The sequence below is a fragment of the Benincasa hispida genome, unplaced genomic scaffold (genome assembly GCF_009727055.1).
Source record: "Benincasa hispida cultivar B227 unplaced genomic scaffold, ASM972705v1 Contig220, whole genome shotgun sequence".
In the NCBI taxonomy this organism is placed as follows: Eukaryota; Viridiplantae; Streptophyta; class Magnoliopsida; order Cucurbitales; family Cucurbitaceae; genus Benincasa; species Benincasa hispida.
Window position 1 is genome coordinate 11,256 of NW_024064762.1, and position 14,889 is coordinate 26,144.

The 14,889-nt window shown below is 41.8% G+C and overlaps 1 protein-coding gene across 1 annotated transcript in view; it reads left to right on the top strand.

Annotated features, from left to right (window-relative positions):
* The window catches only part of LOC120069099 (nucleolar protein 58-like), an 8,166-nt gene extending 6,925 nt beyond the window's left edge, over positions 1 to 1,241 (top strand). The window contains exon 2 of the mRNA XM_039020780.1: positions 1,149 to 1,241. Within this exon, the coding sequence (XP_038876708.1) occupies positions 1,149 to 1,241 (93 nt within the window). The remainder of the gene's footprint in view (positions 1 to 1,148) is intronic.
* The last annotated feature ends 13,648 nt before the right edge of the window (positions 1,242 to 14,889 follow it).

Consider the following 14,889-nt stretch of genomic DNA (forward strand, 5'->3'; position numbering starts at 1 on the left):
AAGACGTTGGCACTTATTTGTATTTGTTTCTAACTCTATTCATCACTGTATTTCATCTTCTTAATCTCTTCATTTACAAATCATGTATCAAATGTTGAATAGAAATATTGAATGTCTCGATCATTTCCATTCCCACTTTTCTGTCTATTTTCGTTCCTCTGTTAATCGTTTTCTTCACAAAGTCTTCTTAATCCCTTGGTAATTAATATGGATTAAACGAGTAACTTAATATGTTAGTGGGTGTAATTGAGATAATTCACTAAAGAGATTAATGCGTTTAGCTAAGGAATGCTAGACGGCATCTTCACCTATGAGAGTAGAAGTGAAGATGCCATTCTGATCTATCAAGAGAAGGTTAGAAGAATGTGTTAACTAGAGCGAGTAGTACTTCCAGACATGGAAGCAACCTTGCATTCATTACGTTCGTCCCTGTTTCACCACAGAAATGTGGGAACGTGGCCGATCACCGAGAGGTGTACGCTAAGGGAAAAGCGGAACCACATTTATATCATTAACGCAATTGAGGAACTTGCACTGTTTATATTAGTTATCTTTTCTTTCCTGATTCACACATAAGACTTGCCACCACATCACCCGATCTTTATATAATCTTCGCAGTCAGCCTCAACCTCTGTATCTTGTATCATGAAACTTGTATCTTGTATCATCATAGCTTAGATTTATTTTATTGCACTTTATTTTATTATCGAAATTTTACCACTTTACTTTACTTCATCGCATGTTTATATTCTTGTACACAACAACTTTTATAAATTGAAAAACCCTTGGTCACATGTATCACAAACATAACGTAATAACCTCAAACAATCTTTGTGTTCGACCTCAGATCACACCGAGAAACTTGCGGTGGAATTATACTTGGTCCAACGCAAGGAAACTTGTGACAACGCACAACATACTACAAGGTTATCATAATTAACGCATATCTAGAAGTAGTATCGCATGAACTTATCTCTTACATCATATATAGCTATGCGTATGCCTAAGATAGAAACATTCAGCCGTAGTATATCAATTTTGCGTTACAAGTTTATGGCGCCATTGCCGGAGAACTGGTAACGGGGACAAGGACTTGTACATCGCATTGCATCATCATTCTATGACTCTATATCTCTAGCATTCAACAGGGACATCCAGTAGAAGTCTACCCATGGAATCAACAAGCCGTATATTCTATCTACGATGAATCGTTTGGCAACATCTACAACCCTGGTTGGTAGGATCACCCAACTTTAAGTTGGGACGGGAATCATAACAAGGGGGGTCATAGTTTCTATCAGAACTATTATAAAGGGGATAGAAGCAACCCTTTGGTCTTCATTACTCCGGACTATAGCCCAGGTAATTCTCAAGGTATACTACCCTGTGACCAACCGTGCTTATATGATACCTCTTGCAGCACCTCGTCTCTGGAGACATCGTTAAAACATTACATTGAAAAGAGTGATGCAATGAGACAATCGCAAGCTAATTCCCTTAAAGAACTAGAAGAGCAGATAGATCAGCTTATGAGGAAATTAAAGAAGAAAGCACCTGGCAACTCAGAAGCATCGGGGCCACGAGGTAAAGAACAATGTCATGCAGTGACATTGAGAAGTGGCAAAACAACAGCCCCTATGCCATCAATACTAGAGGCGACAACAACATCAGTAGATTTGACTGTTGATATTGACCAGGCAACTAATAGTGGAAAAAGTACCAGTGCAGCAGTAAGTTCACCTACAAAAGATGAAGCTCCTCAAGACATGAATTCTAAAACAACGCAACCTCCAGTTAATGAAACAAGAACAGGATCTCGACAAACAGCCAATTAAATAAGAAGAAAGGCGGGATCCTCCACCTTTCCCATCCAGGCTGAAGAAGAAAGATGATAGCAAACAATTTCAGAGGTTTCTGTATGTTCTCCGACAGCTACACATTAATATTCCCCTAATAGAAGCTCTGGAACAGATGCCGAGCTATATAAAATTTCTCAAGGATATTCTTGCTAATAAAAGAAAGATCAGGGAAAATGAAACAGTTGCGCTAACATATGAATGTAGTGCACTGTTTCAAAACAATATTCCCACCAAAATGAAGGATCCTGGGAGTTTTACATTGCCCTGCACAATAGGAGGGAAGATGGTCAGGATCACGCTGTGCGATTTAGGGGCAAGCATAAATCTAATGCCCTTGTCGATTTTTAAGAAGATGGATATCGGCAATGCAAGACAACCACGATCACATTACAGTTGACCGATAGATCAATAAAGCATTCTGAGGGAAAGATAGAGGATGTACTCGTGCAAGTGGAAAAGTTTATCTTTCCGGCAGATTTTGTTATATTGGATTACGAAGCTGACAGAGAAGTCCCTATCATCTTAGGTCGCCCATTTCTCGCAATAGGGCAAGCACTGATCGATGTGCAAAAAGGGGAATTGACCATCAGGGTCGACGATCAGGAGGTAAAATTCAACGTGTTCAATGCGTTTTAGTACCTAGGTGATATGGAAAACTGGCAATATATTGAGGAACTGCGGGAAGAACCTTGGCACGAACCCCCGAAGGAGCTGGAGGAAGAAGATTTTGAAATCGGCGTAATGTTGGAGGAGGACTGCACCGCAATTCATGTGGAATCAAATTTTGAACCGCTTAAGTTATCTGAACGGACATCACAATGCATTAAGCCATCTTTGGAAGAACCACCTGTGCTAGAGTTAAAGTCGTTGCCCAGCACCTTATGTATGCTTACTTAGGAAGTAACAACACGTTACCGGTTATCATTTCTGCATCGCTGAGTAAGGTGAAAGAATATGCATTCATTCAGATCCTAAGAAATAAGGCAAAGGCCTTAGGGTGGACCTTGGCGGACATTCGAGGAATCAGTCCCTCGTATTGTATGCACAAGATTCATCTGGAAGAAGGAAAGATAGGATCGTTAGAAAGGCAACGACGTTTAAACCCTGCCATGAGGGAGGTCGTGAAGAAGGAAATTGTGAAGTGGCTGGACGTAGGAGTCATCTACTTGATATCTGATAGCAACTGGGTGAGCCTAGTACAGTGTGTTCCAAAGAAAGGGGGGATGACAGTCGTCACTAATGACAAGAATGAATTAATTCCCACAAAACGACTACAGGGCGGAGAATTTGTATGGATTATCGCAAGTGAAATTTGGCCACTAAAAAGGACCACTTCCCACTTTTTTCATTGATCAAATGCTAGACAGACTTGCGGGGAATGAATTTTTCTGTTTTCTTGAGGCTATTCAGGGTACAACCAATAGCAATCGCGCTGGAAGACCAAGATAAGACAACATTCATGTGCCCATTTGGTACATTTGCATTCCGACACATGCCATTTGGACTCTACAATGCGCCAAGCACTTTCCAACGATGCATGATGGCAATATTCTCAGATTACTTGGAGGAGTCAATCGAGGTATTCATGATGATTTTTTCATTCTTCGGCAATAAATTATGACTACTGTCTATTTAACCTTGAAAAGGTCTTGAAGAGATGCGTTGCAAAAAAATCTTGTTTTGAACTGGGAAAAATGCCACTTTATGGTGGAAGAAGGAAATAGTTTTGGGTCACAAAATCTCTTAATACAGGATTGGAAGTTGATCAAGAAAAGATTGATGCAATTTCCAAAACTACCTCCACTTAGTGAACGTGAAAACACTTAGGAGCTTTCTAGACACTGTGAAACCGGATTTCTATTTTCCTTACTTAAGCAAGTGATAAAAGGATTAACTAAGTGAAAGTTAAATCCTAAGTTAAGGGGAAGGAAATTTCTAAGTGTTAAGTAGATTTTCTTTGAATAAATTAAGTTGAGCTTTTATGTTAAAATTGTGATGAAATGTTTATAATAATAGGATGATGAAACAACTAGTGTGGAATGGGGATTCGAAAAGAAAAATATGGAATTGAGTTGGGAAAGTTAGGGAAAAATAATAAGTAGGTTGAGCTAGTGTGGAATAATATGGAAATTAAGTTTGGAAAATTTGGGGAAAATTCGGCTAAGTATGGAGAAATTAGATGAAGTGCGTTATGGCTGACGGACTGAGAAAAATATGGAATTTATGTGAAATGTGGAAAATATGGGAAATTATGTTGGGAAAAATTTGGAAAATCCGTGTAAAAGTATCACAAAGTGGTGAGCAAACGGACACAGAGAAACATTGTTCATAGATAGCTAAAGATTGGAGAGAAAGTTGGAGAGAAAATGGGAGAAAGCGAGATTAGGAAGAGAGAAAATGGAGAGAGCGAGATTTTAGAGAGAAAATGGGAGAGAGCGAGATTGGAGAGAGAAGTTGGAGAGAAACTGGAGAGAGCGAGATTGGGAGAAGAAAATGGGAGAGAAAGTTGGAGAGAGCGACACCACCGAGATTGGAGAGAGCGAGATTATGAGCGAGAAAGTGGGAGAGAGCGACACCAGCGAGAGTGGAGAGAGCGAGAGTAGCCTGTGCATCAGCCACTTCTTGTCCAATGCTGCATTCGAAATCATGCCCATGCGATCGAAGGGCCTCTTTATGCATCGAACGGCGGGAAAGTATTTATGCGTTGAATTTGGCTGCATTCTTGTAGATTATACATTGGAAACCCTAAATTGAATACAAACAAAGGTTGAAGATGCAAGGGAAACGTCAACCAAAATTAAGTGTCTTCATAAGAAAATTTTTTAAGGGCTAAGGAAATTGTGGACGCATATGAAGAAAACACCTTAGGACAAGGTGATGCAAGCTTGCGTTGATAAGGGGGGAAATAAAATTTGGCCATGCAGCCAAGTAGGTGCTGTCAAACACCACGAGAGATTTTGAAAGCCTATAAATAAAGCTTTTGGATTTAATTTTCAAATCAACAAATCATAAATTTCGTAAAGGAGAGGAGAACAAGTGAGGGTTGAGAAGAACGTATCAAATTTGGACAAGAAGATCTCCCAATATACTCGTGCATTTGGAGTGATTCCAAAGCCATCTGAAAACTCAAAGGAACCGGGCTGGAGATTGAAAAGAAGGCAGAAGGTTCAGAATTGTCGGATCAGTTGAGCCATTCTCGAAGATTGTGTGATTCCAGCAAACACATGAAGTTCTGAGCTGACATTTTGGGGTTAAGCTTCTTGAGACATTTTAGAATAGTTTGTAGAAGGAAGTATTTCAAAATAAGGTTCAGAACTATGAGTAATCTAAGCTGTAATTGAATCTAGATTCTAGGGGTGAAAAGGAGCCCGAGTAACCACTAGAGTGAAAAGCTCTTAAGACAACCAAGGTGAGTGGCTAAAATGTTTTGACTTAAAACATTTTGCTTAGAAACTGTTTGATTAAACGTGTTATAGAAAGCATTTTTTCAAGAATATTCTCATGCCTACTAGTTTTATGAAGTGATTTCCAAGCATGTTTTGAATTATGTTTTGAACGCATGCATGTGTGAGAAATTGTTTGAAAAACTATTTATATGTGTTGATTTAATCCAGCATGCGTTAACATCTTTAAAGTCATGTTTTATATGTGTTATACTTTACATGCTTTAAAGAGAAAAGTCGTTTATGACTAGTTTTACTAAAATGCGGATACCAAGGACATTTGAGAAGGTATCCACCCACTAGACACTGAAGGACATTTGAGAGGTATCTATTGGTAGAAGGATGTTTGAGAAGGTACCAAGCCAACGGGATACTGAAGAACATTTGAGAAGGTATCCTAGTAGCTCGATACTAAGGACATTGAGAAGGTATCTGAGCAGAAGTACCTAATGTGTGAGGGTACTTAGTGTGGCCACAGGTGAATAGAGTCCGAGATTGAGCAAAAGGTTCTCTTTGGACTAGTAGTTGGTGTTGGGATTGTTTTACCCATAGTAAGTACGTTTGGATTGAGAAATGATTTTACTATTTTATGCTTAAAATAGCTTTATATGTTTTAGCTTGGAAAATGTTTATGCTGCAGTACAATACTGTAAAAGTTTATGTTTCAGTTAAAACTCATTACTAAAATCATGCATGAGAATTTACTATGTTTCTCGGTCACTCACTGGGCGTAAGCTCACCCCGTTTTCAAATGTTTTGTTCCCCCCCCACCCCCCCCACAGGTAGCGGTCAAATCCTCTGAAGATAGCTCTGTGTCTGCTCTGTCCACTAAAGGACCAAAAGATTGTAGTCTGCTTTGACTATTGTTCATACAGGGACTAGGGTTTGTGGAGTTTTGGACTTGTAATCTAGTGTTGTAATGACTCTAAACATATTATGTTTCTAAGTTAATAAATTGTGGGCCTAAAGGTGTCCCTTGCATATGAATTATAATTCGTATCAGAGTTATTCCTGCAAGAGTTATTTGCATTAGGGGGGTTCCCTCTGTTTCTTCTCCTTCATTCGTCGCAACCAATTGCGTTGCTTCAGGTTGCACCAGTTCCATCAACTGCGCTGTTTCCCCCTTATCCTCCCTACGGAGGTTGATTCTCCATCCTCTTAGGGCTCGCAACCCTCTGCCTTGCTTCTTCTTCTTTTCTCAGGCGCCTCTTCTCAGTCGGCGCAATCTTCTCTCCTCTTTCTCTTCTTCTTCCTCTCCTTCTTGCCTCTTCATCTTCATCATCATCCTTTTTCTCTTTGTTCTTTCTTGCCTTGCGATGATGTGAAGACTCCACTTCTCCAGCCTTCTTTCCTTCTTCTTCTTATCTTCCTTCTCAGCCTCTTCTGGCTGCTTCTCTCTTCTTCTTATCTTTCTTCTCGGCCTCTTCTGGCCGCGCATCTCCCTTGTAACCTCCCCCATCGCAATGTCAGGGGTCACTAATGCAACCTCTGCTTCCTTGGCCTCCTGACTGTGATCTCTTCTTCTTCTCTTTCTTGATCGCAATTTTCTCTTCTTTTCTTCTTAGAGGTTCATCATAAATTTTAGCGATGACAGTGCCTTCCTGAGTCTCCGGGACCAGAACATCATTCCCCTTTTCTCTTCTTCAACCACCACTTCTTCCTCCACCATTACTCCATCCTTCACTGGTTTATCTGCCACTATCGCCCCTCCTCCTCCGTAGGCAGTGGTTGGTTACAACCCATGGCTCGAGAGTCCACCTCCTTGCTCCAAGGTACTTAGGATGTTGCCAAACACCTTGTATCATCTCGTCTCTTCCTCTTGCTTTTAGTGGAGATGACAGGTGTTGGTGTAGGCATGCTCTCGGTGCTTCCTCTCTCTTGAACATAGGAGGCCTAAGGCCAAAGGATTTCTCCGGATCTTCTGGCGATTCTGGGGATTGTGTGGGCTTGGGCGGCAAGCCTACGACTAGCAGCAGGAATGCTCCTTCTCACATGGCTAGTTGATCAGGGTTGGGGAGGTGAAGTGGATTGGTTTGGGGTTTGGTCAGCAATGGATACGAGCTTGGAAGGTCTGATAAAAACTCGAGCTGCTGAGGAGAAAGAAAGGTTTGGGATGCAAGATGCTTAGGGTTTCTGGTTTGCCAAAGTGAGGTAAAAGGTTTCAAATGAAGAATGAGGTCGTATTTATAGGTTAGGCCGTGGTAGGGTCCAATGCGATTTTTGCGGCGACTGGCCTCGAGCAGCTCAACAGGCACGTCATTCCACCTCCCTCATTTATGCAATTTCAGAAAAAGTGTCCTTTCGTCTGCCAAGTCATAATTGTTTGGGGATATGAATCGATTGGACTTCTTCCCAAATTGCCAAAAGAATTTTTCTTTAATATTTTATTTGAATGAACACATGAAAAAGAATAACATATTGTGCTTACCAACGAAACTGTATCTTTGCAGAGGATGGGCAACAGTGCATATATCCCCGCAACACACCCCTTAACCAACGCATTTCTGGAGGATACCTCAACATAGTGCATTTGGCTAAGGACGAGCAAAGGACATATGCGAGCGCAACACATCCCTCAACTCAATACAGTTGAGTTAGGTGAACGCAAAACATTCCTGATTGGTTTAATATGCGTCCATTGTCGTCTTGCTTTCTTATTGTTAATTGTTTTTTTTTATTTTACAATTTTCATTAGCGCAAGTGTTGTGGCTTGCGGCAATATATTTTCCTTTATTACTTAATCATTCACAATTTAAAGCACAACACATAGATTACAAAAAAAAAGTCAAAGAATTAAAGATGAGACAACATTAAATGCAGAGAAGTGAATGAGGAAATAAATTCATAAAGTCAAAATTGAATTAAATGAAGAGTTGAAGACAGAATTCAGAATTTAAAGAGACAGAAATTCAATAAAGCATTAAACATAGTATTGAGATATGGACCGAAAATTGCCTTGTCCTGGGCGATCGCAATCCACATCTCCGCAGGCGGTCAGGCTTGCCTGCTCAATGTCTTAAGGACATTGCTCCTTCCCTATAGATCCTGGGGCTTCTGAATTGTTGGGCAATGTTCCTGGTGTTTGACTTCTTAGCTTAGAGTCCAGCTGGCCCACTTGGATCTCCAGATTCCTTATAGAGGACGCTTGTGCTTGCATCACTGCATCATTTTTATCCACATACTACTTCAGCAGTGTCTCTAATGAGCCTCCCGAGGTGTTAGACGATGATGGTTGCTGGTTATGCAGTTTTGATTGCCCTTGGTTGTGGTGAAAAGGAGGATTTCCTCTACTGCCCCCTTGATGGTTCACTGGCCCCCCTAGGTTAGGATTGCCTCCCCAACCGAAGTTGGGATGGCTCCTCCAGCCCATATTATAGGTGTTGCTGAAGGGGTTGTTCTAAATAGCACACACTTACTGAAGGTTCAATGGACACACATCAGCTCCGTGAGCCCTTCCACAAATGACACAATTGATTGCGGCCACTTGAGCCGGTGAAGCGGGTTGCACTGATTGTGGAGCAATGGCTCCTTCGTTGATTGCCATTGACTGAAGGATCGAGGTCACCGTGGCATCTGCACGGCTAACGTGGTCATTGTCTCCGTAGGGACAATGGCTGTTTCAGTTTTCCTTTTATCGGTGCCTCGGCCTCCATAACCATCGTCTATCCAATCATCCATATTTTGCGAGATGTGGTCGAGGATGAATTTGGCCTCCGTGTATGTTTTATCCATAAAACCTCCTACCGTGGAGGAATCAACACTAGCCTGCGTTGCTCTGTTCAGGCCATTGTAAAATGTTTCCATCAATATGCAATCGGGAATCCCGATATGCGGGCAGTTTTTCACCAATCTCCTGAATCGCACCAAGGCGGTGCTCAGGGTCTCATTCTCCTTCTGTTCAAAGTTCAACATATCCTTTCATCGCCTTGCGTTGACGGCAGGTGGGAAGAATATCTTCATGAACCGCTCCACCAGTTGCTCCCATGAAGTGATCTCATTTGGCTCCAGTGAGTAAGCCCACCTCTTAGCCTCGTCCCTCAAGGTGTACGCGAACAGATACAATCTTATATTTTCTTGGGTCACGCCAGGTTAGGAAAAATTATTGAACATCTCGACAAAGCTGGTCAAATGGGCATGTGGGTCTTCACCTTGTAGACCCCTGAACTACCCAACATTTTGAATCATCTGCAACATGACCGGCTTAATCTCAAAACGCGCATTCTCCTCCACAGTTGACCTCAAGATTCCAGGCAAAAAATCATACAAATTTGGTGCCGCATAATTACGCATCGGGATGTTGCGATCAGCCATTAGGAAGACAGGATCCTGAACCGGTCGAACAGCCCCTTGGTTCACAACTAGCACCGCATTATCATTATTGTCCGCCATGTTGGCTGCCTTCTTTCTCCTAATTCGATTCTAACGTACCCTTGTGCGAAAAGTTCGCTCGATCTCAGGGTCAGTTACGAATTCCGGTTCAGCACCAGGACTCATAAACCATCAGGCTGCTCTCCACGTTGAACAGCTAGTACAATGAGATCTGTCCTGCAAAATACCAAAAACACACTCAAACAATAAATCGTTAACAAAATCCCTGGCAACGGTGCCATAAACTTGTAACGCATGTAATTAAGATATACTATGATTGATGTTCTATGCTCGAAATGATGTGATACTACCACTAGATATGCGTTTATGGTGGGTGTTCACGTAGTATGCCATGCATTGTCACAAGTTTCCTTACGATAGAACCAAGTGTAATTCCATTGCAAGTTTCTCGGTGTGATCCGAGGTCGAACACGGGGACTGGTTTAGGTTATTGTGTATGTTCATGATATATGCGACCAAGTTTTCAATCTTTAAAAATGTGTTTGTACAGGTATATAAATTTCGATAAAATAAAGTAAATCGGTAAAGATGCGATAATAAATTGAAATACAATAAACCTAAGCTAGATGATACAAGATACAAGCTTCATGTACAAGATGCTGGGGTCAAGGCTGGCTGTGAAAGTTGTGCAAAGACGTGGAATGCGGCGGCAAGTCTTATGAACAGAATAGAAAGAGAAAGACAAATAATAAAACAACGCAAGTTCTCACTTGCGTTGAAGCTATAAATGTTGTTCCACTCTTCTCTTGGCGTACATTTTTCAGTGATCGGCCGCGCTCCCACATGTTTGTGGTGAAATAGAGACTAAACGTCATGAACGTAAGGTTGCTCCATGTCTTGAAGTACTATCGCTTTAGTTAACACATTCTTCTGACCTTCTCTCGATAGATCAGAATGGCATCTTCACCTTTCACAGGTGAAGATGCCATCTAGCATGCCTTAGCTAAACGCATTTTATATCTTTAACACAGATTAAGTACTTAGTTAATTCATATTGCTTATTAGGGAATTAAGAAGACATCATGAAGAAAGTGATTGATGGGTGAACGGAAATAGACAGAAGATTGTAAATGAAAGCTATCAAAACATTTAATACGTCTATTAAGCGTTTGATACATGGTGTGTGAATGAAAAGATAAAGGAAATATGAAATACAATGATGAAAGAGATAGATGTCACACCTCGCCCCAAACCACCCTCTTAGCCTGGAAAAGGGCGTGACTGCAGCAGTTATCAACCCTTTGGTTGACACTTCTGCCTAATAACTCTTGTGGACTAACTCTAATACAAAAATATAACTCATTTACAGTGGAATTTCTTTAGGCCAAAAATTTATTAATTTAGAAACATAACATATTTAGAGTCATTACAACACTAGGTTTAGAAGTCCCAAAACCACAACCCTAGTCCCTATATGAACAACAGTAATATGTGTACAATATTAACATTAACCACCTAAATAGACGGGTTACAAATCTTTTGATTCTTTAGTGGCAGAGCAAATGCAGAGCTATCTTCAGAGGATTTGACCGCTAACTGTTGGGGGGGGGGGGGTAAAGAAAACATATGAAAACGGGGTGAGCTTGCACCCAGTGAGTGACTTAAGAAAGATAATTGATTCTCAATAAAGAGTTTAACTGAAATATAAGCTTCTACAGTACTTGTACTGTAGTATAAACATTTTCCAAGCATAAAACATATAAAGTTGTTTCAATCGTAAAACAATAAAACTATTTCTCAGTTGAGAATAACCCTTACTGTGGATAAAACAATCCCAACACAAACTGCTAGTCAAGAGATAACCCTTTTGCTTAATCTCTGACTCTAACTACCTACATGCACGAGGCCATACTAAGTACTGTCATACCTTAGGTACTTTTGTATAGATACCTTCTCAAACATCCTTCAGTATCTAGTTGGTTTGGTACCTTCTCAAATGTCCTTCGGTATCTAGTTGGGGGGATACCTTCTCAAACATCCTTTTGTATCACGTTTTAAGTAAAACCAGTCATGAATGACTTTCTCTCTTTAAAGTATGTAAAATATAACACATATAAAAACATGGCTTTAAAGGTACTAATGCATGCTGAGTATATTTAACACATATAAATAAATTTTCAACAATTTCTCATACATGCATGCGTTTAAAACATAACTCACAGTTTGCTTGGCATGGGATCATGGTGTTGGTCACCAACGCATAGGCGCGCTGCTTGGGCTGGCCACTCGACACATAGGTGTGTTGTCCGCTGGACACATGGGGTGCTTGGCTGCATGGGTTGCGCACGACACCTTGATGCTTGGCCGGGTGCTTAAGCGCATGGGCATGCTACTTCGACGCATGGGCGTGCGGCGTGTGTTGGCCATCGCTCGCTCGCTCGCTCGGCTGCATGGGCGCATGGCATGGGCTGCGCGCTTGGCTGCATGGCAGGGGGCCTTTACGCATGGCATGGCTGCTCGGCATGGCTCTCAGCGCATGAGCATGGCCACTCGACAGTGCATTCAATCCACGGGCACTCGTGTGCCTTCCAACGCATCATCTCCATTTTCCTTCTTCAGTCACATGCCCTCACCAACAACCCTTCCAACGCTTCAACACCACCCACCCAAAATTCTAAAATACATAGCCAAATTTTCCAAATTTTCCCTAAAAGTCAAATTTCCAAATTTCCTCTTTTCTTCTAATTTTCCACTCTTTTCTCTACCATTCACACTAGTTTCCACATCAACCTACTCATCACACTGATCTCAATAGGGAATATACTCAAGTAGGAGAAAATTAGGATTCGGGGTTCACAATAGAACAATACAAACAAGTGCCAATTTCTTGGCACTGATTTGATGGAGATCTGCTTGCTGGATAGGATGGTTTGATGGTAGGAAGAGCTTCCCTTGGCTTGCTCTATCGTAGCAGGGATCTTTGCACAGAGCTTTCAATCGAGTGTTTGCAGGTTAGATCTGAGATTCACTCTCGACCTTATCTCGTCTTCTTCCCGATTTCTTCCTTTAGCACTCAGCTCAGCCTTTTCTCTCAACAGTTTTGCAGCATTTACCCTGTATCCCGTAGCATACTTTTTCTCTTAAATCAATGGGGTATTTATAGGTGCAGGTCTTTGACTCTGGCCTTATGGTCCCCACTTGATTGTCATTGTAATTTTGAAGATGGAGGGAATTTATTCCTTCTGTTATGCAATCAGACGTCAATTCTACACACGTTAGTTGTACACATGTCTCAATCCTCCGCTTTTGTGTTGCTCAACTGCATCTTTCGATCATGGATTCGCATGTGGTGTTGTTTTATTACTGCATGCGGTTGAAACAAGCTTTGGATCGACTATCGCATTGCACCGTCATTGTAGTAATCTCTTCATTGTTGATGTATGGGCGCAATATGCGACAGAGATGCGTTGATCATTTCTCGGAGCCTTGAGCGCAAGCGTTGACTTGGTCTCCTGCAAAATAGAGTAAAATCCGACTTGTCTTACATCTTTATGGTGTTAATGGGTGTAATTGCAAACATTTATAATTATTGTAATACTAGGCTAATTTTCATACAATCGGTGCATATTTACTAACTTTTGCGCAATATCTAGATAAGGTGGCATAAATAACTTGTATTTCTACAAGTTATCAGGCCCACCATGGCCAACCTATAAATAGACCTCATCCTCGTTGGTAATCTTTACCTCATTTTGGTAATCTGAAACCCTAGCGCTTTGCATCCAGACCTTTCTTTCTTCCCTAGCAGGTCAAGCATTTTACCAGACCTTTCTCAAGTTCGTATCCATGCTGACCCAACTCCCAACCAATCTGCTTCACCTTCCACCCCAGACCAAGTAGCCATGCGGAGGCAGCATTCCTGGCTGCCAGTCGCAGACTTGCCGCCTAAGCCCACACTGTCCAGACTCGCCGGGAGAGCCGAAGAAACCCTCTAGCCGTTAGGCCTCCTTTGTTCAAGAGAGGAGGAAGCACTGAGAGCATCTCTTACGCCAACACCTGTCGTCTCAACTGAAAGTGAAAGGAAGAGACCAATGATACAGAGGTGTTGTTAAACATCCTAAGTACCTTGGAGCAAGGAGGTGGACTCTTGAGGTAGGGGTTGTAAATCAACCACTACCTAGGAGGAGGAGACAGTGGGGTAAAGGATGGAGTAGTGGTGGCAGAGGAAGTGGTGGTTGAAGAAGAAGAGACGGGAAGAGGCGTTCTGGCCCCTGAGATTCCTGAGGTGACTGCCAGCATAGAAGCCTATGACGGACCTCTAAGAAGAGAAGAAGAAGAGATTGCAAGAAAGGAAAGAGAAGAATAAGAAATTGTGATAGAGAAGGTCAAGGAGGTCGAGGTTGCATTAGAGACCCCTGACGTTACATTGGAGGAGGTTGCAGGGGAGGCGTAACCAGATGGGGCTGAAGAAAAGAAGAAGAAGAAAAAGAAGAAAACCAAGGGAAGGAAGGTTGGGGAGGCTGAATCTTCCCATCATCAAAAGAAAAGAAGAATATAGAGAAAAAGGATGATGGTGAACATGAGGAGGCCAAGAAAGAAAGAAAGAAGAAGGAAAAAGAAGAAAAGAGAATGTGCCAGCATGAAAAGAGGAGCCTGATAAAAGAAGAGGAAGCTAAGCAGAGGATTACGAGCCCTGAAAAGGATGGAGAATCAACCTCTATGAGGGAGGTAAGGGGGGAACGACGCAATTGATGGAACTAGCACAACCCATACCAACGCAAATAGTTGCGATCGAGGAACAAGAAGAAGTAGAGGGAACCCCCCTAATGCAAGGTCGCACGAAGAATGCTCCGCAAGGGTCCACAATTGACCCTCAGAGATTAATTTTGGCAATGGAAGAGAAGGAGAGAAAAAGAAAATAAGAGGAAGAGAAGCAAGAAAAGATGGAGAAGGGCAAGCTAATCATCGCAGAAGGGAATAGAAGAAAAAGATTGAAGTTTGAAGAATGCAAGCAACAATGAGCTTACTAGACTTGAAGGGATCCAGAAGCGCGAGGAGGAACAACGTCTGTTGCTCGCCTCTGAGCAATTTGAAGAAGAATTTGCAAGAGAAGAAAAAGAAGAAGAGAGGAGGAAGAAGGAAGAAGAGGACAAGTTGTTGTTAGAGGAGAAGAGGAAGATGCACAAAGCCAATAAGTGGCGCTTTTATAAGAACAAGGGTAAGGAACTCACAGAGCGTGAGAAAGAAGAATAGAACAA